This window comes from Mustela nivalis, assembly GCF_964662115.1.
Source record: "Mustela nivalis genome assembly, chromosome: 1".
NCBI lineage: Eukaryota > Metazoa > Chordata > Mammalia > Carnivora > Mustelidae > Mustela > Mustela nivalis.
The window spans coordinates 193,843,429-193,857,368 of NC_139020.1; the positions used below are offsets into that span (position 1 = coordinate 193,843,429).

Genomic DNA, 13,940 nt, shown 5'->3' on the forward strand with positions numbered 1-13,940 from the left:
CCCCCTTCAGCTCAGGTCATGACCCCACGGTCCTAGGATTGAGCCCTGCATCGGGCTCCCTGCTCAGTGTGAAGTCTGCTTCTCCCTCTCTCACTCCTCCTCTTTGTGTTCCCTCTCTTGCTGTGTCTCTGTCAAATAAATTTGTCAAATAAATCTTTAAAAAAATTGATATCCAAACATGGCCCCTCTACACTGAGGCAAGGGGATTGTACCAGGAAGAGCAGGAATAACCAGTGTTTGCTGAGCACCTGCTCTGTGCCAGGAACTACGCTGGTCAAGGGAGGTCTGTTCTGGAACACAGCTGTGTATCTTCCACCTGACCATGGCCCATTAAATATTAAGAATGTTTGGTGTCTTGGCTCTTGTCTATCTCCCTGATGAGTTAAATGTAATCAACACATAATTAAAAACAACTTGATGTGTTTCAGAGGATAAGATCTTTGTGAACTGTATGGGAGATCACTCAGCTGCCCTCTTGCGTTCTAGAATGATTCACAAACCTCTGACAGTGGAGACCCCCAAGGAAAGAGTGCTGGGTTCCATTCTGGAGGAGGGGTCACCAAACTATGAACTGTGGGCCAATCCTAGCCTATCACCTGCCTTTGCACAACCCTTGAGCTAAAAATAGCTTTTTCATTTTTGAATAGTTGGGAGGGGAATCAAAAGACTCTTAAGACACATAAATGTTCTACAAAGTTCAAAGTTCAGTGTCCAGAAATGAAATTTTAATTGAACAGAGCCACAACCATTTGTTTATGTGTTATCTGTACCCGCTTCTGAGTCACATGGGGAGACAGAAGGCAGAACAGTGTCATTGTTACAAATATATTATGGTCTGCAAGGCCAAATATAGTTACTATCTGGCCCCTTATAAGTCTATAGATCCCTGTTCTAGATCAAGAACCCAAGTCCCTAGCTATAGGGTCCTAGGGATAGTGGTTTCTCTACACAAAATCCCAGGCTTTCTAAGAAAGGGATATAGACTGGGATAATGTTGATAAATTTCTTGAGAATCTCCATCAGAATAAAGATGCCCTGTAATTCACCCAGAATATAATTATTATATTGTCAAATTATTAACTCTGTGATTGTCGTATTAACACTAGAGATAATAATTATACAATCCTAGGTGATACTTAAATGTTCTGAGGAAAAAGCAATGAGAACTTTTGTTTCTGGGTGCATGGAGTTTTCTCTCCTTTAATCACATACCCACAGTTCTTGCTTGCTTGACAACAGGAAAATTGTCATGTGAGAACCCATGTACCAGAGTTAACAAAGTATAAAATTGTGTATTAGGCACGTTCGATCAGCAGTGGACAATTCACTCTGACAACAGAGAGAACAGCAGAGCTGAGAGGAGTCACAGATTTTTTTTTTTAAATCAAAATATTGTTTCTGTCCCTTTTGGTGGGGAGGGGGCAGAGCTCAAAGTTTGTGCTATTTGGAGGAATCTTTTCTATGTATCAGAAACTTCCAGGCAAGAGTGGGATTGAGACCAAGTAATCTAACTAGGATTTGCATCTTTGAAGATAATGCTGACAATGAATCCTTTATCTAATTTGAAGGTCGCCTTGCCATGGCCATGATCCTAGCTCATCCGATACAATTTCCCTCCTTCTTCCTCTTTATGAAAGGCATTATCTTATGGATATAAAAAACAGACATGCACACCCACATACATACAGACACACACACACACACTTTCTTTCATAGGACGGTAAGAAAAAGGAAGGGAAGAGAGAGAAACGAGATACATGTTGGTGATACTCAACTAAACTAACGCTGTGGGGAAGCAAATAAAAACATACCTTCTTTGCCTAACAGCGACTATATAAGAACTTCTACAACCCTGTAAGCATAGTGCACACTGGGGAAGGGAAGCAAAAACCTATTTATAACCATCATGCGTCAGGTTCTCTGAAGTTGTAAAGGAAGATGGAACCCCATTAACGGTCTAAAATTTAGATACTGCCAGAAGCTACTGCTCATTTTCTAACTAAAGACTGCCCATTCAAGAAGTACTTTATTACTAATTGTCTTTTAACAAGTCATTATTGGGATCCTGATTAATCCCATTTGAACTTGGGTTTAGGCTCAAAATCTGCATGTCAGCTGTTTTCCCCCACAATCTGTGCAATGGAAATTACTTTCTAAGCTTCTGTGAGCTTTTTCAAATTCTACCAAATAAATGAGAAAACAAACAAACTCAGCTCTGGGAAATAGTTGTTAAAATACTACAGTTCTTCATTTACAGCAAACCCTTCTGGCTCTGTCAGGAACAAGAAGAACCAGACCTCAGCCATAGAAAGGGCATCTGTTTTCATAGCTGGTTGGATGGGTCCACCAGCCCTGGAAATCCTATGTGCCTTTCCCACCCTCTCTGCCAGACTTCTAGAGCTCCAAAGAGAAAGGAAGAGAGAGGTAGGGGCTCTCACTGGGCTGATTTAGGGAAATGCTGAAGATGCAAAAGGGAAATAATTATAATAAGGGAAAAATCCATTTTGACCTGAAAGTTATACTAAGTTCATGGAAAGCCTAAAAGGGGTCCAATTTACTTTCCCTATCTTCTGTTTAGGATCTGGCAGAGAACCTACCTTTATGTTTAAAAAAAATGAAAAAACCAAACTCAGGGAAGTCCAGGAGCCTCTTAACCTGGAAAATAACCCCTGGCTCTCTAAGAGTTTAATCTAGAACAGCCCTGACTTTGGGAGTTCCTCGAAAGCTAGGACTCGTGGGCATACTCTGCAGCAAGTCCCCAGGCAGTACTGGGGAGTGAGGCAGCCAACATTACACAGTGGCTTTCTGGAATAGAAACTAGGGCCCTGAGGAAGAAAGAGGAGTTTCACTGAGTGAGGAGAGGGTCTGCTTCCCTTCCCAAGAACAGACTGCCAGGGTTTCTTTTCACTCTAACGAATGGAACACTCTTATCCAAAAAAAGAACATTCCACACACACTGTCCTCCAGCTGCTTACCCAGTAGAGCACGTCTGTCCAGCCCTCCATGGTGATGCATTGAAACACGGTGAGCATGGCAAAGGCAAAGTTATCAAAGTTGGTGATGCCTCCGTTTGGGCCAACCCAGCCACTCCTACACTCCGTGCCATTGGCGGCACACTGGCGTCCATTCCCTGAGAACGCACACGGAGCTGGGTCCTCTTCGGCTAGGATATCTGCAAATAGAGTACGTGGGAGTCACCACTCCAGACATGAACACCAGGGAACCCAAAGTCAGGGGAAGCTGAGTGCCCTGGAACACCTGCCTCCCAGCTCTGCTATGCTATGCCTCCCCCCCAGCCCTCAAGGTCCACTTCAAAGACCCCCGCCCCCGTGGCATATGCTCTCAAGTCCATGGCTCTCTCCTCTGCCCTGACCCTATAGAACAACGGTGGTGATTCCATTCATGTTCTACTACTGGGGACATCTCATCTCATTTGCCAGGATGCATTACATAGGAAATCAGAAGAGAAAAGGAGATAAAACTCCTGATTTACTCGGAACACAATTCACGCTGAAAACTAGCTGGTTCTTACTGGTTTTACTGGTATATTTGGCTTCCACCCCCCTCCCTCCCATTTTGTTTTAGATTTTCCCAAAACCAAAGAAGTTATTTTGGGAAGAAAAATTAACTTTTTTTTTTTTTTTAAAGGTAAGTTGCTACCGTTTTCCTTACTCACCCGTGTCAGCAAAAAAACATGTTTTGTGCATTTTTCCAATAAAAAGTTCCAATCCTATAATAGCATAGATTATGATTACAAATAATACCAAAAGGGCTATGTGAAGGAGGGGAACCATGGCTTTTATAATGGAGTTCAGGACAACTTGTAAACCTAGGAGAGAGAGAAATAAGTCTGTGAGTCATGGAGATGCTTCAAGGATACATACACACACATATACACACAAAGATCTACATGTACACGCACATATATAAATATACATAAAATTCCTGATGCCTTGATGCCTGCTCCACGTAACACACAGTAGTAAAATTCAAAGAAATATTTAACATTAAATTAACATTAAACCTGGATGTGAGATAAGATAAAAAGGAACCTAAAAGACCATCTAATCCAACTGCGTCCCTCAACAGATGGAAAGACCAAGGTTCAGAGAGCGATTGGACTGGCCAAGGTAAAGGTCACATGATTCATTCACATGTTCGCTCCTCCATTCAACAAAGTTCCTTGAACAGCTGCTATGTGGAAAGTAGAAAGTTCAGCGCTTTGGGGAGTATGACGAGGTGTTACATAAAGTGCCTTCTCTCAAAGAGGGTATGTTCTAGAAGGTAAATTGTGTGTAATTCTGATTTACACACAAATGGCCCTCGGGTAGCACACAGACGCTATAGTTGAACAGAGAAAATTAAAGAGGGGTGGATGAAAGACATCAATTCTGATAAGAAAGAGGACTGGGCAGCAGCTCCCTCTCGCCAAGGCCTCAAGGTGGAAGAAGATGGATTTGCACAGGTGGGCCTGGGAGAGGGGCCACTTCAGCCAGAGGCAAGAGTACCAGAAGCACGGAGGTGAGCTAGGCACTGCAGACCGGGTGCCCATGAGCCTTGGTTGGTGGTCACACGGTGCAGAGAAGATCAGGAAAGAAAAGCAGATTGCAGGAAGGTAGCTCTGGGTATTAAATTCGGATTACAAGGCTGGACTTGAGTCCCATCAGCAAAACCCCGTGCCTAACCCAAACAAGCCTGTCCGAAAGAGGCTCCCCCTGGAACAAGGGAGGGAAGAGAGACAAGAGCCGCTCTGTACCAGGCAAGTCTGATCACAGGCCCAGCATCAAGAGGGAGGTGTCGCGCAGCTGGGATGTAGACTGGAGAGCCAAGGTTGGAGCACGGACACCCAGAAGTCCTGTAAAGAGCAACACTCAGGGCCATAGGGAGGGATGTTAGGAGTAAGACCATGCAGAGAGGGTTGGCGAAACAACACTGAGGTGAGAAGCAGGTGGGCAGAGGCTGCAGACCGAGGGTCACAAAGAAACCGGAACCCGCAGCGCGGCCAGGCTTCCGGACTCCTGGTGGAGCATCCACGCTCTCCGCCCCAGCCGGGGAGCGCAGCTGCGGCTCTGCGCTGTTCCTGCTCTCCCGTCCTTCCCCGACTTCCCTTCTCGCTCCCTGCCATCTCTCCTCCTTCACACCACTCTTCTACAGTATCTTCTCATTCCCCCAACACATACTCAAAGAAGGAAGGCGTGTGAGCAGCGAGACACTAGGAGTAAGAAAGAAGTCAGAGCACACCGAGCCGAGAGAATAGTCATTGACTACAGTGACGAGAGTCGACGGTGATGGCAAGCTCATGGAAAGAGAGGGAGGGGGTGGGGAGGGAAAACCGGGAAGAGGTTTCAGACTCAGGAAGAGCCCGTCTTTTCCAAGACCCTCATTACTACCCAAATTCTACGTATCACCTTCAGATATTTAAACGTTCAATTGGTTTTAGGGGAGAAAAAAAAAGAAAAAGAAAAAGATTCCAAGGATGGTTTTTGACATTTTCCCCTTTTGTATCAGGCATTAGAGGAAAAGAAGGAACTGCTCTAATGTACTCAGGTTGTTTTGGTTTTGTGTTTCAAGACAAGGATGGGCCATTCAAAAATCCCCATTTGGTGATTTCTCTTCTAGTATTCATTCTAAATGCTTTGGAAATTCCATGGTAGTGCGCTGTGTGTTTCATGAACATGTTCCTTCATTCATTGTATCTACTGTATTTCAGATTGGCCAAATTTATGAGCCAACGGGGTGTATCTTAATGTGGAGGTGTAGACTTTCCTGACATTAGGGGCTCCTTGGTGCGTTTTCAGCGTGGACAGTAGAGCTCCAGGGACTCTAGCTTCGGAGATGGTGGTGTGGAAGGGAAAGACAACTAGGCCAGGAACCAGGACAGCGTGTGTCTGTCCTCACTCGGCCAGCCACTGGCTGTGAGAATCTGCACCAGCTGCTAGCCCTCCACAGCCCTTGGCTTCCTCGTCTAAGAGATGATGCCCACGGAAGGTCTGTAGGGTTCTTTCCCATCTGATGGTCCAGGACTCCGGGACATATTCATCATCTGAGTGTGGGTGGTTAAGAACTCCACAAACGTCTGGGGCACTCTCTTTTACGATACACAGTTACCTCCCAACGAATGAGTATGTATTCACAGACCCGCCCAGAATCCTGTCTTCTACGGAAGTCTGAATGCTCTGGGGAAGGCACAAGACGATTCCCAGGTTTAAGTGTAAACTGTCACACCTTCCCTGGCATTTTTAACAATTTCAGCGTTCTTAGTAATACATCACTAGACCCCAGTTGCCAACCAGCATGGAAAACATCATGACCCAGAACCCCTGGCCCAGTTGGGGCTGATGAGAGACGTGGGTGTTCTCTACGAGGGGAATTAATAATAACTGTGGGCTGAAAAGTCCTCAACTGGACTCAGGTCCCCATTTCTCCCTGCTGACCTCTGGGAACGTGTGATGCGAGAGAGCTCCATCACGGTACAAGGGAGAAAAGGAAGAAATTGGTTTAAAACCTGTTCTGGGGGCGCCTGGGTGGCTCAGTGGGTTAAGCCTCTGTCTTCGGCTCAGGTCATGATCTCTAGATCTCTCCTGGGATCAAGCCCCGCATCGGGCTCTCTGCTCAGCAGGGAGCCTGCTTCCCCGCCCTCTCTCTCTGCCTGCCTCTCTGTCTGCTTGTGATCTCTGTCAAATAAATAAATAAAATCTTAATTTAAAAAAAAAAAAAAAAACCTGTCCCGAAGAGCACCCTAAACTAGCCATTTCCAGAAAACCTCATGCAACAGGGAAGCCATCGCAATGATCTGTGAGTTCAGGAAGCTTCCCCGACCAGACCTGCACGTACAAAGCCATAGTACCCGCTCATCCCTTACAATAGGCGCTGCAAACAGGCTGTCCTTTGCTCTTGGTGGGGTGGGGGACGGGGACAAAGGCTGTCGTGGTTACTTTGACATTAGATTATGCTATAACAATTAAATCGGAAAGAACAGGCTTGCGCGTTGGACTTTGCATTTCATCATGTTCCACATAACAAAACCAGTCATTTCCAAGGTATTTCTATTTCTCTCAATTGCTTCCAGACAGCTCTGTGGTTTTGACTTGTGCTGATCTTTTTCAATGAAAATAAATGAACCATCTGGAAAAACAAGTACACATAAAACACCACTTCCTACATTTTAAAATGTTAAATTTGGAAACCTTTTTTTTTTTTTTTTTCCCCAGAGAATTTTTGGTGTGTCCCGAGTGCCAACAGGTTTAATAAAATTTCATGAAGAACTTCTGGAGGCGAAAATAACATGATCTGTGCTCTTTTGATGGCTTTATGAGTCGTGAAAACAGGCACACCCTATGGTCCCGTATCCTTCCTACAGCTGGAGGAGGCAGCTGTCACCACAGCCCTTGGAGAGGTGCTAAGATTTCTACCCTCAAGTCCCCACCAGGGCTGTCCCATCAGGGACAGAGGCCAGTGAAGCACACTCCATGGTCCTTAGGGGAACAGAAGCACCTTAAAGCTACAGGCCAGAGCACAGACAGCTTCTGTCCCAGCTTGGGCAGCACTCAACCTGGCCCAGATGTCTGAAGCAAAAAGCAAACTAGGGTCTGGCACACAGAAGTATCACAGCCTCATGGAGGAAAACAGCACCCCTCACCATGAAGGGCCACCTCTATGCTTCAGACCTCGTGCTGTGGGGGCTCTCGCGCATCATCTCGTTCGGTCCTCCAAACCACATGCAAGCAGGTCCAACCCTCCCCTAACATGCAGGGAGGACCCGGAAGCATCCACCTCTTCCCCCAGAGCCAGACATGCTAAGCAGATGTTCCAGGAGTCCAGCCCCCTGTTGCTGCTCACGCTGAAGAAAGCCAGTCTTTTGGGAGCCCTCCAACCCCCTCACTCAGTGTCTCTGCATAAGCCACCACTTTCAGAGGGGCCGGCCTGGGAGCAGGAGGCGGTGGTGGCCGCGAGGTGTCCAAGAAGGGAAAGTAGCTTGGAATCAGGAGGCCTGGCCTCAAGGCCTTGTGTCACCGCTCGCTCAGTGTCTCTGTAAGAGGAGATTCTCCCACTAAATTGGGAAGACGACAATCACTCCCAGCGCCTTCTCGGGGCCCTCACGGGGTCCGAAGGGACCACACAAGCAGAAGCATGCTATGAGCCGTGAAGTCCTCCGGGGTCGTCTGGGTGGCCCTTGGCAACTCACCTGACAGCCCTCCGCTCCCGGATCCCGAGCCCCACCCAGAAGAATAACCAAGTCAACCAACTCCTGGCTTTAGGAAACAAGACGTGCTTACTGGGCACTCCTGATACTAGTCGAAGTGGTCGTAACACCCGAAAGGCGCGGAGGGCTTTGACGTCGAAGCCTCCTGACTTGCCACTGGAGTGGTTACCGCCTTCTGTTTCTTTGGTTAATTGTTCCAGAATTACACTAAACAATCTGAAAAAAAAAAAAAAAAAGAAGAAGAAGAAGAAAGGAAGAAACATTAGAGACTGTCACCCAGGGAAGGAACCCAGGAGGATAATAGTAGTTATTTCTGCACAAGGACTAATTCTGTGGGGCTGCTGCCTATGCAAAGGGGAAGCAGGGCAAAGGCACAAATCAGGCTGTGAATCCCAAAAGCCACCCCCACCTCTGACATGACCAAGGACAAGGACCAATCTCAGCTGTTTTCCTGCCAACAGAGCATCCCTGAGCAAGTCCGGTCCCAATGAAGAGGAGACTCACCAGGGAGCCAATCACCATAGGTGGATTCCCTGGAACAGAAGTCTCCAGGAAAACCAACATGGCGGCCACCTTCCATACACACATTCGCTATGTGCCGAACACTTTACATGGACCATCCCAGTCCTTAGAAAGTATGATGCAGTAGAGATTCTTATTATCTACATGTGAGGAAACACACTTGATGAGAACAAGTAACTTGCCCACGGTCACACTATTAGTGTAGAACTAATGTATGAATCCAGATGGGTTGGCCCTCTCAGGATCCAGGTCCCATGAGAGCAGGGACTTTTAGTCTGTGCAGTTCATTTGCTGTTTAGTCTGTTCAAGCCTAGTGCCTAGAACTCAACACAGAAGATGCTCGAGAAATATCTGAGGAGTAAATCAATGGGTGAGTGAACATTGACTTCAAAGTCTCAAATCTTAATAAAGATTTCTCTCTCTCTCTCTCTCTCTCACACACACACACACACACACACACACACACAGCCCTCTATCCACACAGGGGTGTTCAAGGAATGATATAAATCACAGATACTGAGGAGTTCTGCAAAGGCCAAAAGCAGTAACCCAAGGTAAGGGATTAATATCATCATTTTCTCTTTTGAAATGTGTCTAATATTGTATCTGGCAGCCACGACACATTTTTTCCTACTCTCCAAAGGTTTTTTGGATAAAGCTATTTTCAGACAATCTGCTCACTTGACAGTTACTTTTGCTCTTTCAAATAAACATTTACTCTTTGGAATTATTGCTTGTTTTTCAGAATAAATCTAAATTTGCCCATTTCAAATAGAATCAACTCTGGCCAATCAGATTGTGGGGATGACTGGCCCAGCAACAAAGAAAAGGTTTCTGAAGTTTAATTAGGAGCTGAAGCAGAAACTCTGCCCTCACTGGCATTCCTCTGGACCGCCAAGACACGAAGTCCATAAAATACAGGGTGGTCTGATTACAGTCCTGATCAGGCATAGTCCTATCATTCTGGGGCCCTTAAAGACCAGCCATGTGTTTTAACAACACTCTAGCAATTAGCAGTGAACCTAGGTGGGGGCAGAGGGGGTGGCACCCGCGGGGAGGGATAAATCAAACCTCTATCCTTTCCGACCTTCAGATGGTGGGCTCTCTCTAGTTATGACTGGGGAAACAGATCAAATTTATGACTGGTTTCTCTCATTAGAATTTTTTTTTTAATTACTGTAAACCCCTGCAGTTAAAAGTCTCCCCTCCAAAACAAGTTCATAGCTTCACAAAAACAAAGAACAAGGAAGAAAGAAAAACCTCAAACTCTTCTGAAATGTGGCAGCCACAGGAATTTTCATCCCAAAGGGTTAGGAAAGTAATTTATGCAGGTGGTGAATGAAGATCACTTTCAAGTGTCTGCGCACTTCATGGTCCTTTTACCCCTTTGTTCTTCAGCAATGCCCTTGAAAACAGGTGAATGATGTCTCTCTCCCATTACAGAGGAACCTGAGCCAGAGAGGGAAGCTGGTAGCCTTCTCCAGATAGCCAGGGGTGGAAGGGGCTGGGGCTGGCTTCCATTCCTAAGAGTTAGGAGGCTTTAGGAAAGTTCCTCTCCTCCTCTAGGCCTCAGTTTCCCCCTCTGTAAAAGGAGAGAACTGGATGAAAGGATCCAGAGCCCTGCCCTTCCCAGTCTAATATTCTGTAATTCTACTCCCTTCACCACTCAGGCCCACCACCCCCAACAAGAAAAAGGACCACACACCTGGAGAGTTCAGGACATGAAGAGAAAGTGTTTGATCCTAGAATGTTATAAAGTTTACCCCAATGCAGAGGAAAAAGGCAAGGAGCTACTTGAACGGACTCAAGTTGGAAGCCCTAGCATGAGCGCCCCATGTTCTTCTTCACAAAAGTTGAAGTGGTGAGCCTGAAATGTATGTTGACTGAAACATTAAGTGAGTGGAGTAAACTTTCCTATGCAGGGAACACCATCAGCTCTGGTAGACACATTGAGTCCTCATGTGGTCACACTATTACCATTAACATTTCAGAAGTATCAGTTACTTCCTTAATGTCTCTGTTATTGGGAATCTTGACAAAAGCAATAGGTCACAGTTGTCTTGGAATGGAAAATCCACTGGATTGAGATACAGCCTGCAGTTGGAAACTTTAGTGAGTAGAAATTTGATTCACATGAAGGCCTAATAACTTTTCTTTTTTAAATTTTTCTTCCGCTCTTTGACTATAATTTAGTGCATATTTTGGATTAAAAAAATAATCTTCTCAAGTTCTTCATATTTAATGAGAAAGGCCAATGAGTCCATTCCTATTTTCATTTCCTAGGTGATTTTTTCACTTTTTAACTCAACCTTATTACAGCTCAACTTATATATGATAAAATATTATCTATTTAAAATGTACAATGAGAGGCATTTTAACAAATGTAGAAGTCCAAGTGCAAACACCACAGTCAAGATCGAGAACATTTGCACCATCTCCCACAGTTCTTTAAGAGCTCTGTGCAATTATCTCCCTCTCGGCTCAGCCTTTGGTATCCACTGACTGGATGTCTATCACTATGGGTTGTTTTTTTCCCTTTTTCAGAATCTTTAACAAATGAAATCATACAACAAAAGTTCTTCTTTTAACTTCTTTTGCTCACCACATTTTTGAGACTTCTCAAAGTTGTTACATCTATCCACAGTTCATTTCTTTTTATTGTTGGGATATTCCATTGTATGAATATACCACAATGAATTTATCCATTCACCTGTTAGGTGATATCGGGGTCATTTCCAGTTTTTCTCCATTATGAATAAACTCTCTGTGAGCATGTGTTTTCATTTATCTTGGTAAGTAACTAAGAGTAATATGGTCCTGTGGTTAGAGTATGATTAACATGGTAAGAAGCTGGCAAACTCTTCCAAAGTGACTACACCATTTTCTGTTTCTACAAGCAGTGTATGAGAGTTCCAGTTGCTCCATATCTTGGCTAAGATTTAGTACTGTCAGTCTTTCCATATTTAGTAATGCTAGTGGGTATGTAGTATATCACTGGGATTTTAATTTTCACTTCTCTAATTTCTAATGATGTTGAACATCTTTTCAGGTGCCTGTTAACCATTTACATATCCTCTTTTGTGAAGATCTGTTCAAATCTTTTGTCCATTTATATACTAGGTTGTCTTCTTACTAAGGGGTAATAAGAATTCTTCATATATTCTGAATACAAGTCCTTTGTCATTTATCCGTATTGTGAATATTTTTCCTAACCTGTGCCTTAATTTTTTATTTTCTTTACACTATCTTTTGAAGAAAAATTTTAAATTTTGGTAAGCTCCAAAATTTCAATTATTTCTTTTATGGCTGGTGCTTTTTGGATCCTTAAAAAACAAACAAACAAACAAACAAACAAACACAGCTCTGCCTTTCCCAAGATCATAAAGCTCTTCCCCTAGACATTATATAGTTCCAGCTTTCACACAAAGGTCTATGATCCATTTTAAGGCAATATTTGTGTATATTATAAGGTAAGAATAAAGATCATCTTTTTTTTCATATGGATAGTTGTTCCAGTACAATTTGTTAAAAATGGACTACAATTTAGTACTACAACTTATAATTCAACCCACTGAAACAAATTCAACCCACTTAAAACAAGGCAACTTTGTCTAAAATAAATTGATTATATACATATAGGTCTAGTTCTAGAATCCCTAATTATGTTCCATTGTTCTTTAAGTCTACTTCTTATGCCAACATCATACAGTAGTCTTGACTACTGTAGCTTTATAGTAAGCCTTAAGATCAGGCTCCAGCTTTGTTCTTAAATATTTCTTCAGCTAATCTACAGCCTAATTTCCATATAAGTTTTTTTTTTAAGATTTTATTTATTTGACAGAGATCACAAGTAGGCGGCAGGGGGGAGCAGGCACCCTGCTGAGCAGAGAGTCCGATGCAGGGCTCCATCCCAGGACCCTGAGATCATGACCTGAGCTGAAGGCAGAGGCATTAACCCACTGAGCCAGCCAGGTGCCCTCCATATAAGTTTTTGAATAAACTGTCAATCTCTACAGCAATCTTCCTGGGATTTAGATTAGGATTCAATCTATAGCTCAGTTTGAGAACAACTGATATCCTAAGAATAACTGAGCCGTCCAATCCATGAACATGGTACATCATTCCATTTACTTAGGTATTCTTTAATTGCTCTCAGCAAAGTTTAGACATTTGTGGTGTGCTATTTATCTTTAATATTTATGCTTTTTGATGCTATAGTAAATAATGTCTTTAAAATTTCATTTCATTTCCCAATTGTTTATGACTAGCATATAGAAATTCACATGTTCTAGCACTGATCTTCTATCCAGAAACATTGCTAAATTTATTCAGAATTCATAATTTTGATGACTTTAATACTCTTAAATTCACTAAAACTTATTTTATGACCCAGAATAGTTCTTGGTCAATGCTACATGTGCATGCGAAAAGAATGTGCTGGTCCCGAGTGTTCTAAAAATACCAATTAAGTCAAGTTAGGCGGTATTGGTCAAATACCCTATATACTTGGTGATTTTCTTTCTAGATGTTCTATCAATACTCATGAGAGAAGTATTGAAATGTACAACTACAATAATAGATTTGAATAAGAATAATAGATTCTTTTCTTCAGTTCTTTCCAGGTTTGCTTGGTGTATTTTGAAGCTTGGTGTATTCTGAAGTTCTGTATTTTAATTATATATATTATATATAATATATATAATGTATATTAATTATATTTTATATATTATATATAAATAATTATATGATATTTACATATTATATATAATTATAATTACATATTTGATATGAAAATTATATATAATATATATTATGTATATAATTATATATTATGTTAAATGTATTATTATATTAGATAATTGTATATTATAATTATATAATTATATAATTAATATATAATATTATATAATTATTACATCTTCTTCATGAAAGAATTCTTTCATCACTAGGAAATATTTATATCTTTGATAATATTCCTTGTTCTGAACTCTACTTTTTTGGACTAATATTGCCACTCTACCTTTCTTTAGATTAGTTTTCACATGGTATATATTTTTTCCTGCCTTTTTACTTTCAAATTCTTTGTGTCTTTATAAGTTAGGTTTCTTGTAGCTACTATAGAGTTGGGTCTGGGTTTTTAATGTGTAAAATCTGATAAACTCCCTATTCTAATAAAGATTTAGGTGGGCTTATATCTATTATCTTGCTGTTTGTT

At 42.6% G+C, this 13,940-nt stretch overlaps 1 protein-coding gene across 18 annotated transcripts in view; it reads right to left on the reverse strand.

Moving 5' to 3' along the window:
• Positions 1-13,940, reverse strand: part of CACNA1D (calcium voltage-gated channel subunit alpha1 D) — a 296,054-nt gene that overhangs the window by 137,439 nt on the left and 144,675 nt on the right. For all 18 annotated transcript variants that reach the window (XM_082742639.1, XM_082742638.1, XM_082742630.1 and 15 more), the window contains exons 5-7: positions 8,277-8,419; positions 3,677-3,829; positions 2,976-3,172 (exon numbers count right to left, since the gene is read on the reverse strand). In XM_082742639.1, coding sequence (XP_082598765.1) covers positions 2,976-3,172; positions 3,677-3,829; positions 8,277-8,419 — 493 coding nt within the window. The remainder of the gene's footprint in view (positions 1-2,975; positions 3,173-3,676; positions 3,830-8,276; positions 8,420-13,940) is intronic.